Source organism: Sitophilus oryzae, unplaced genomic scaffold (assembly GCF_002938485.1).
Source record: "Sitophilus oryzae breed Bouriz unplaced genomic scaffold, Soryzae_2.0 scaffold_1440_pilon_pilon, whole genome shotgun sequence".
NCBI classification, from domain to species: Eukaryota; Metazoa; Arthropoda; class Insecta; order Coleoptera; family Curculionidae; genus Sitophilus; species Sitophilus oryzae.
The window spans coordinates 6,613,473-6,624,640 of NW_022146105.1; the positions used below are offsets into that span (position 1 = coordinate 6,613,473).

Genomic DNA, 11,168 nt, shown 5'->3' on the forward strand with positions numbered 1-11,168 from the left:
TTATATAATGACAACTACTTATCGGATAACAAATTAATTACTACTGTCAGCTAGTTCAGCTACTGTCTAGGTAGAATATACCTAGAGTACCTACACCTACCTATGATGTAGGTAGATTAAAGCTTATTTTGACGTTACCTCTCACTTCGGTGTCACAAGCTGAATTTTTAAGGATGGAAGTACAGTACATGATATGGGGACCCTTATTCCGAAAGTAGTACAAAATTAGACCGGCTAAAGGGCACTATCATCAAAAATCGATATATTAATACCACCGTATAGAAAACAAATACTTATTTTTTGATCCAGTACACAATAAAGTCTTCGTAGGGAGTAATTTTTTATAATTATTTACGAAAAAACATTTCCATTAGCGCTTATGACCAAAAAAAACTTTAAACATGAATAATCATATCAATCATGCGAAAATTTGGTTTAAAAATAGATTTTTTTTAATATAACTTTCATTTAACGAAAAACGAAGGCCTAAATGAAAAAAAGAAACAATTTAAAAGTTTCGCTTATGTCTTGACAAGGTATCAAAGCAAACCCCATATTTTTTGCTTTTAAACTAATAAAGATATATCAATAAACAATGCGATGTAATGGTTTTTGCGCGCGCTGGCCGACTGCCGCCGCTGCGTCGAGATTTCCTATACCCTTGTATATATGACGTCATGGTGTGGCAAATGTAGCATTTTAATTCGATTTGGGCTCCCTTATATAGGATAACAGAAACATTTTCAATGTTAAAATATTTTTCTCTAGTAAAAGATTGTGAAATACGCCCCGCCATCTGGTGCTTTACTTCCATAAACGTTGAGCTACTTTAAAAATTCATATACAAGGCATATACCTAACATATAATATTTTGTTAATACATTAATACCGTTTTTAGTAGGAAAAAAATCACAACAGGCTGGAAGACTGGACGGAAAATCACATTCAATCATTTTAAAATGAATAAAACATTAAGACATAACTCAAAATTAGAATTAATTTTAACCTTATTAATAAGATATAACGATATTTATGTATAAAATGCAAACTTAAAAAATTTCATTATTATAGTTAATATGTGTGTTGTTAGGTATTTTGACAATGCATAAATATGCGTTAATGTATCTTTAGTAAAACACTATAGTTTACTTGCATGACAACATAAATAAAAAAAAAATATTTTTTCTTCAGTTTGACAAACTTAAGACAAATTCATTTTAACCACAACGAAATTTCCATTATTCACGAAAATGCATTTGAGGGTATCAAGTATTTCGCTTATTTGAGTCTTCGCAGCAATAGATTGAGGGAAATAAAACTGGACATGTTTCCGAACCAAATAAGAATAAAATCGCTTTTGTTGGACAGTAATTACTTAAATTTTTTGGCGAATGAAGTGTTAAATAAAATTTCGGCTAAAGATGTAACTTTAGACAATAATCCTTGGAAGTGTCCATGTTTGGATAGAATTGCTTATTGGGTGTATAAGAACAACGGTACTATTAGAGCTTCTAGTGAGTGTGCTGGAGGCAGAATACCGGTATGTGCTTATCTTTCGCTGTTTCCGCAGACGTGTTTGGAACATGTCGATGAGAACGTGACCAAAAAATATTTGAACAATTTGAAATCTCTCGATCCACCACTTCCTAAGGATTGTCTTTTGCGTGATTGATTTGAAGTTCTTCTAATATTCAGTGAATGATTATCATGGTGCAAAGAATTATTATTATTGTGGACTTAGTAAAACACTATATATAGTTTATCCAAAAAAATCCTTATGGGTTTTTCGCCACTGCACTGCAAGAAAGATCTACAAAATAAAATAGTTATTTTTTGTAAACACTTCTGCGTTAAACCTAAACGGACGCTGCTTGTCAGAAGTTGTGTTTACAGTAATAAAAATTTGCCTAACAAAGAAATAAATAAATTTCCGTCGTCGGAAGCAAAAAAATATAAAGAATTAAGAAAAAAACTATTTAAAATATTTAAATTGAACTATTCGAGTATGTAATGTTCTTTAAAAATCAAAGAAGCGATTGCCATACATTACTAACATCTACAGATGCATGAGCAATACATTTATTTTTATTAGATTGAATTAAAAAAGCCTCTTTTATTTTTCTTTTAGAGGCTATCGCTTCTTTCATTATAATTTTGGCGTTATTAAAATTCATTTTGTGCCCTGTGTCCCATGAATGCTGACATATCTTAGATTTGTGAAAATCTCCCTTTCTTAAATAATCTTTATGTTCTTTAATTCTAACATTTAAGGGTCTAGATGTTTCACCAATGTAAAATTTATCGAATTCACAGGGTATTTGGTATATAACATTTGTTTATTAGTTATATTTGTTTGTTGTTCTGTATTCATTGGTTTAGTATGTGATAAAATTGATCTAAGTGTATTTTGTGTTTTGAAAGATGTTTGTATGTTATATTGTTTTCCTATCCTTCTTATTTTTTCCGACACGCCTCGTATGTATGGAATTGTCAGTTGTATATATTGTGTATTGTTATCTTTGTGTCTATGATTTGGGGTTTGTATTTCGTTTAGTGTTTTGTCAATAAAATATGGTGGATAGTCGTTTTTTATTAATGTATTTTTTATGTGGTTTATATCTTTGTTTAGTGAAATGTCATCTGTACATATTATTTTTGCCCTATCATATAAACTTTTTATAACACCTTTTTTTACACTTATACTGTGATTAGATGTGAGATTTAAGTATCTATCTGTGTTTGTGGGTTTTCTCTAAACATCTAAAATTAGTTTATTTTAAAATTTTGACACTAAAACATCAAGAAATGGCAAACGATTACCTCTCTCTACTTCTAAAGTAAATTTTATGGTAGGTTCGCGAGAATTTATATATTCCAAAAAAATGTCTATTTCAGAAACTTTATGTTGCCATATTGCAAAAATATCATCAACATAACGCAGCCATATTACAGGCTTATTTGAAAAACTATTTATTGTATTATTTTCAAAATCTTCCATAAAAATATTACTTAACAAAGGAGAGAGAGAAAAAAACAAAAAATAAAAAAAATGTTATATACCAAATACCCTGTGAATGCGATAAATTTTACATTGGTGAAACATCTAGACCCTTAAATGTTAGAATTAAAGAACATAAAGATTATTTAAGAAAGGGAGATTTTCACAAATCTAAGATTTGTCAGCATTCATGGGACACAGGGCACAGAATAAATTTTAATAACGCCAAAATTATAATGAAAGAAGCGATAGCCTCTAAAAGAAAAATAAAAGAGGCTTTTTTAATTCAATCTAATAAAAATAAATGTATTGCTCATGCATCTGTAGATGTTAGTAATGTATGGCAATTGCTTCTTTGATTTTTAAAGAACATTACATAAATAAACATAACATACGTAAAATTTAAAAATAATCATACAGAAAGTTTGGGTTTTTTGGTTTTACCTTATTAAGTAATTATCAGGTAGTAATTGTTAATTTTGAAGTTTAACTTAATATAATGTCATTTTAACAAAACGTCAACGATTTCTTGTAGACGTATCTGTTTTAAAAAGTAAAGTGTTCTCGAATAGTTCAATTTAAATATTTTAAATAGTTTTTTTCTTAATTCTTTATATTTTTTTGTTTCCGACGACGGAAAGAGAAAACTTTCCGAAACGTTAAGCATTTTTTTTTCTTTGTTAGGCAAATTTTTATTACTGCAAACACAACTGACAAGCAGCGTCCGTTTAGGTTTAACGCAGAAGTGTTTACAAAAAATAACAATTTTATTTTGTAGATTTTTCTTGCAGTGCAGTGGCGAAAAACTCATAAGGATTTTTTTGGATAGATGAATCCGCCACATAGGTATAGACATTTTATACTATAGTTTACTTGCATGACAACATAAATTTTAAAAAAATGTAATTTTTCTTATAAAAATTATTTTAAAAATCAGGGTTAGATTAGATAAGATTCCTAGAGGTGGCTATCAGTCTGATTAACTGCGACTTTCTCAGATCCATTGTGGTCTTCTAATCCTTAGGTTACATTCTGCAGTCCTATCCTTTTCACAAAGTCTAGCAATTTGGAGACAGAACCCTCTATGTAGCTCCCTTGGAATGGTCTATCATTGCCTATTTCCCAAAACCGCACATTTGCCGGGCTGTCGCACCGACATAAAATGTGTTCTGTCGTTTCTTCTTCAGACTGGCAGAACCTACACATGGCTTCTTTTGTCAATCCCATTAGCTTTAGATGCCTGTTAGTAGACACACTACAGCTTTGACTGTCTTTCTGTTTTTGCTTATCAGGTCTGCCATGAATTTTTTTATTCAATTTTTTTTACGAAATACAAACCCCCAAATCATAGACAGAATACACACAATGATAACAATTTACAAAACAAGGTGGCCCATCGAAAACGTTCCGCAAGGTATAACGGCCAGAGTAATTTTTTTCAGATAATTCAAAAACACGTCAATTTTCTTTGTGAGGAGGACAACTTTTGCCCCAGAAATGATTACAAAATCTTCAACCCTCTAAGCGGGGGTGTCATCCTCCAACTTTTTTCAAATGGGAAGGGGGGTTTGTTTAGAGAAGAGAATGATAAGTAACTCACAGAGTAAATGATTAGGATAAATTCCTTCGACCAATTTGCTGTTTTTTCTTATTATTTATAGATGTTTACGCATTTTTTCACTTGCCACAAGGTTGAACGATCAGGTGCGGTAGTTGCTAGATAGCTGTTCTGTGACTTGTGCGTTGAAGTTCTTCTCAATATCGTTAAACTTTTTAACAATTATGGTGTACTCACTTGCAGAAAAACGGCTTGCAGAAAAACTTTATTTTAAATGTATCGGGTGGCGCACATATTCAATGAACGCTATCCTGGCAATCACCTTTATAGAAAAATTGTTCGCGAGTTAGTAGCAAAATTTCGCAAAACTGGTTCCGTTATGAATAAAAAGAGGCAGAGGGAAAATCCTGAAGTAAATGAAACTATGGAGTATTCATATTGGGCCAAGTTGCCATGAATAGTACGCAAAGTACAAGAAAATTAGCCAATGAGACCGGCGTGAATCGTACAAGTGGCCAAAGAATATTAAAAAAACACAAGTTCCACCCGTACAAAATCGGTACTGGGCTGAGGACAACCTCAGGGTTTTCCACGAGGTGCTCACACAAAACTCCTAGAAATTGAACGTGTGGGCTGGTATTTTTGGAAATTTTAGTGTGAGTCAGTTTAACGATATTGAGAAGAACTTCAACGCACAAGTCACAGTACAGCTATCTAGCAACTAACGCAACGTTCAAACTTGTGGCAAGTGAAAAAATACGTAAACATCTAGAAATAATAAGAAAAACAGCAAATTGATCGGAGGAATTATTCTTATCATTTACTCTGATAAATGTTTAAATAAACTTTTCAAATTTCAATCCCTCATATTTTCTCAATGACTCGAGCCATTTTCAAAAACAAAGCGGGGAAATATAGAGAATAGAAAGCTATTTTCATTGCGGTGCCACTTGACCCCCCTTCCCATTTGAAAAAAGTTGGGGGATGACACCCCCGCTTAGAGTATTTTAACACACACTAAACCAATGAACATTGGACAACAACCAAAACATGGAATATACAAAATACCGTGTGAATGTGATAAATTTTATAATGGTGAAACATCTAGACCCTTAAATGTACGAATTAAAGAGCATAAAGATTATATTTAAGAAAGAGCGATTTTCACAAATCTAAGATTTGTCTGCATTCATGGAACACGGGGCACAGTGTAGATTTTAACAATGCAAAAATTATTATGAAGGAAGCGATAGCCCCTAAAAAAAAATCAGACTTTTAAATCCAGTATATCAATCAATTGGTCAATCAAATTCAGTCTATGAGTTGAAAATAAACCTAAAGTTTCCTTGAATAGCTGCATTTAGGTATTTTAATAATAATAGTATTTTTTTGTAGTGAAAACTAGCAGTGATTTCCTCCTTGTATTCTGTAGTAAGCGTCATTAAAAAATAAAAAAGAATACAAGACAAGTAAATGACGCCTAGGGTTTGAACTCGTCAAAATTATCATCGATTGTCGTTTCCCAGCCATCTTTGACGCGGTTTTTTTCGATCGCACGGTGTAAGTTCGTAAGTTTTTTGATGTCTGCATTATGGGATGAAAAAATTTGAATACTAATTAATTAAAAAACAATTTAGGTCACTTTTTTGAGTTTCACTTAAATCAGTAAATTGTTAAATTGTATTAATTAATTAGTATTCTTATTGAAATCCTGTCTGTCTGCCGTTTCCATAATTTAAAATATTAAATTAACTTTGGATATTATATAAGTAGAATTGTTCTTTCTTTGTCACTCGTTTTGATAGTCAGAATATTTTTGAAGAGTGGTTGTTAATAGGTTATTGATATACAGTGAAGAGTTATTTAGATAGTTTTCATATCGCCCAATATTAAGAATATTTTGATTAGTAGAATTTATCCAACAGAATCTATTAAATGAACATGGCCCCACAAAGTGAGGATATTCTAAATGAAGGCAACGCTTCTTTTGATGAGAATATTCGAATAAAGTCAGGCAAAATTTTGGCTGAACCTAATCCAGGCGAGGAGGTTGTGATTTCCGGTAAGTCTCATTTTTTGAAGAGGATTTAAGCGACAAAAAAAGAATAACAAATTACGATTTCACAACTCAAAGCCGCGTTTAAAAAAATATTTTCAAAAACTTAAAGTCACAACATTAACACTTAGTTGAAGATTTAGTACAATAACAGAGAATAACCGAGTATGACAATAGTGTAAGAATATTTTACTTTTATATATTTAAGACGATCCTCAGCAGCTATTCTTGGCATGACCTTGATTCATACGGATACGTAACACCTCCTTCCTTAAAAATCAAAAACAACGGAGTTGATTTTTGATGAATTTACTTCAGCTCGACATCTTTTCTTTCTTCTTTTATCGTCTTCTTGAATTTTTGGATAACAAATCGATACCAAATTGAGCAGATTTCTTCTAAACAACATTAGTAATAAGGCAACCAATATTAAGAGTCCCATTCCAATATATAGAGACCCAATGTATAGACTGGTATATAGAGGGGTCGGCTGGTAAAGTTAATTGCTTCGCCATGTCATCAATCGGTATATCTCTTCCAAATTTAATTTGATAATATTAGGTGCTACTATAATTTTGGTTACATTGATGTTTGATCTTTTAACTTCTGGAAGGATCAAGGCTTTCCCTTTTCGGACTTTCTCGTCGTTGAAAAAAAAAATATTGTGCATTTGAATTTCGCAGGACTCACACAAAATTCAAATACACATATTTGAAGTACTGCTTGATTGATTGGGATGTATTGATTGGTGTCACGTTTTGCCAACATTTTTTCTGTCTTTGTAGAGACAATTAAAACTATTTCTCTTGATATTTGTTCAACAACTGATTCTTCGGTGTTGACCTTAAGGGCTGAACAATAAACAATTGTTCAGGACTAATTCATGGACAATAATTGTCCATGCTACGGTTGCCTAACAAGTCTTCAACACACTGGTGGAATTGGAATTCTTCGACTGGGGGAGCAATTCTTCGACGCAGAAGTATGTTTCTTAATCCATCAGAAATAATTGAATCTGTTTTTTTTAAATCTTATTGTTTCTGCTATATTTTCTGTGTAGACAACGTAGGATATGAAAATCTTTACAAACAAAAAAGGTACACGAGTTCTGAAAATTGCCATGCATTAAAAATTGATGAACGCGATTTTTAATTTTTTTGAATGAAAAGAAAAGGCCAGTGAGCAATATTTTGTCAGATTTAAGGAACAGTTACGTATCAGTGTTTTATTTATGCGACCAATTGCACACACATGTTTCGAAACTGTTACTTTTATGAGCTCAGTATACGTGGGAAGTGAAGCACGGTCAAACAACGCATTTTAGGCAAAAATTCGGAATTCAGTTAATGCATGTGTGAACTACACAAATTAGATACTCATCACTCTTTTTAATACTACTTATTTTTTTAAGATTTACCAAGAAAATTATTCTCTCACACATCGTTGTCACAAAGGATACACATCATGGCACTTTATTTCGAACTAAATGGCTACATGTAAAATGTTTTTATTAACTTCTGTATTTTAACAGTAAGTTAGTATTAACATTGAAGTGTTCCTCCTGCGGTAGTCCAATAATTACATGCGTTGGAAAATTTTTCGTGCAGTTTTTTGGTATACAAAAGATAGCAGCGAGGGTCACAAAACAAATATTGTTTAACAAAAATATTTAACCTAACCAGCATTGATCGGCATAATAAGTCAAGATAGAAAATTGTTCACAATATGGCTATTACGCAAGGCTCCCTAATTGTGCCTTATTTGTGTCTACAGGCACAATATAGGCAATGTGCAATACACATTGACTATATTGTGATCCCTATGCGATTCACTTCAACACATGTGAACACCGATCCAATAGCAAGAGTTGCCAGCGCGGTATAATATTAAGAGTGAGGAATAAAAAAAGGGTGAAATAAAAATGAAATTTCTTAATAATATACCACTTTTAGCTATACGGCTGCCATGTTACATTTACGTTCTATAGATGTAGATTGATATTTAAATTTATAATTTTAAACATATTTTAATAATTTTTTAGGGTTGTCTGGTAAATATCCAGAATCAAGGAATGTATATGAATTCCGTGATAATCTTTTTAATAAGGTTGATATGGTGACTGATGATAATCGCAGATGGAACCCAACCCACCCAGAAATTCCTCAACGCACTGGAAAATTATACGACATCGACAAATTTGACTCCAGTTTCTTTGGTTTGTTATAGTCTTTATTTCTTTTTTTTGGTAGATAAACTAACACAGAACATATTTTGAAAGTTGAACCCCATAAGAAATAAAGCTGTTGTGTTGAATTTCTATAGGCTTCATTTATACTGACATACAGTTAGCGCCAAAACACACGATACGGCTTATAGGCGGCGTCGGCGTGACGTTGATTGCCGCCGACGATAACACAGTATATACGATAAACAGTATATACGATAACACAGTATAACACAGTATATTTAGGCCATATTCCCCTATAGGTGGTCATGTCAATAATGTGGTCGCTTAAACTGTAAAAAGTATTTAAAACATTGTGAGTTTCTTTAGACTTACTATAGTACAATCTACACTAACTCGAATAAAATTAATTTTCGCAATTTTTTTTTGTATAAACCTATAATTACTCTAAATTTATAAACAAAATTTATAAGCAGAATGTGGGATAATGTTTCCGTGGCCAATGCATTCTCTCCGAGATTGTTTCAATGCACTCTAATGTATGCACGCAACAAATTTCTGGAGAATGAACAGTGGCATTCAAAACTTTATCAACATTTTCCGGAAAATGTCAAGAAATAGAGACACCAAGCATTTTTTTCTATACTACACGAACTATACTACAGTTAAAATACTTGCACTTATTTCTGAGACACTCTGTATATGTTGGCTTAGCATCCAATTAGAACTACGCATAAATATTCTAAAATAATCTGCTACAGTAATTCAACCTACGACTTATGGCATAGAGTAGGCCTCTATGCTACCGGGACCTAAATAAAGCATCCTGATTAAATTGAATATTGCCTTGTATTCTAGGTATACATTATCGCCAACCAAATGAAATGGACCCGCTATGTAGACTCTCTTTGGAAGTTGTTTTTGAGGCTATATTAGATGCTGGAATTAACCCTGTCGATTTACAAGGAACAAATACTGGAGTATTCATGGGAGCGTCCTTTAGCGAAAGTGAAACCTCTTTGTATTGCGACGTGAAAAATCCTAATACCTTTGTTCTAACTGGGTTAGTGTTCAATATAACTAAACGTTTAAATGTGTGGCTGATTTTCTTATAAGGGTATGTTTTTGGCTTGTAATGTTAGTAGTAAAGATGAGCAGAAAATCGCAAACTGCGATTCAATTGCAGCGATTTTACCATACCATACCATACCGCCATTACTCGCTGACGAGTATTTGACACGCATCAGAAGATGGTCACGCAAGGCGTTTTCCTTCATGAGCTTTTCTGTGACTGAAAAGCCCGATACGTGATGTTATCTGTCTACCGCACTCCAGACATTCAAAAATCTCATTGCTTCGTTGTCGCTGTTAACTGAACTCCATTCCGTTCTATTGTGAGCTGCCCCTTCCCACTCATTCTGCTTGTTAATTCCTTTTAAGTTTTCGTGGAAAATATCCTTGAACCTTTTGAGTTGTCCACCCGGCCTCCTCTTACCGTCTACAAGCTCACCGTAAAGCAGATATTTTGGTATGCGGTTTTCTTGCATTCTGCATACGTTACCAGCCCATCTTAAGCGGGACTTTGTAATCATGATTTCAATACTCAGGGATTTTAGAATCGCAATCGCAACCTGCGAATGGCTCTCATAAGAAACTGCGATTGCGATTTATTCTATTTGCGAGTTTCAGATTAGTCAACCAATATTACTATAGTTGCTATTTGCGATTTTGCTGCAATTGTGATTTTGTAAAGTAGGACCGTGATAATCTTATATTTGCGAGTTTGAATTTTTAGGAATAGCGATTTGCGACAATGTTCTGAATGAAATTTTATGGTCTATTGAAGAATTTTATAGTAAACTGCGATTGAATTTTCTCTCTAATATTGACTGAATCTTTCATGATCCTGAATCCTCCAGCCTATTACAGAAAACCATTTGCCAGGCTGCAGCCCTCTACTTCATGACGTTTTGTTTGTTTGATTATGTTTCATATTATCTATTACCATTCTATATTTTTTAAAATCATGTTTTATTTTACACCAAAAACATGTATTTTGTTTGCGTGAAGAATAGTGGAATCCTACAGCCTATTACAGAAAACCGCACATTTGCCCGGCTGCATCCCTCTACTTCATGACGTTTTGTTTGTTTAATTATGTTTGATATTACTATACTTTTTAAAATCGTATTTTATTTAACACCAAATACAGCAGTATTTTATTTGCGTAGGAATGGTGTCTCTATCTATGAACATCAAAGAAAAAGTATGGAGATAGTAAACTTGACAATTCTTTTAGGGCTGATCGAGTGATGATTGCAAACCGTGTCAGCTATTACTTGAAATTGAGAGGTCCATCTATGGTCTGCGA

At 32.8% G+C, this 11,168-nt stretch overlaps 1 protein-coding gene across 1 annotated transcript; it reads left to right on the top strand.

Moving 5' to 3' along the window:
• Positions 1-6,497: 6,497 nt before the first annotated feature.
• Positions 6,498-11,166, top strand: LOC115876590 (fatty acid synthase-like). The gene is made up of 3 exons (XM_030892409.1): positions 6,498-6,618; positions 8,654-8,827; positions 11,097-11,166. Exons 1-3 carry the CDS (start codon positions 6,498-6,500, stop codon positions 11,108-11,110), a joined length of 309 nt encoding a protein of 102 aa, XP_030748269.1. The 3' UTR covers positions 11,111-11,166.
• Positions 11,167-11,168: the final 2 nt, after the last annotated feature.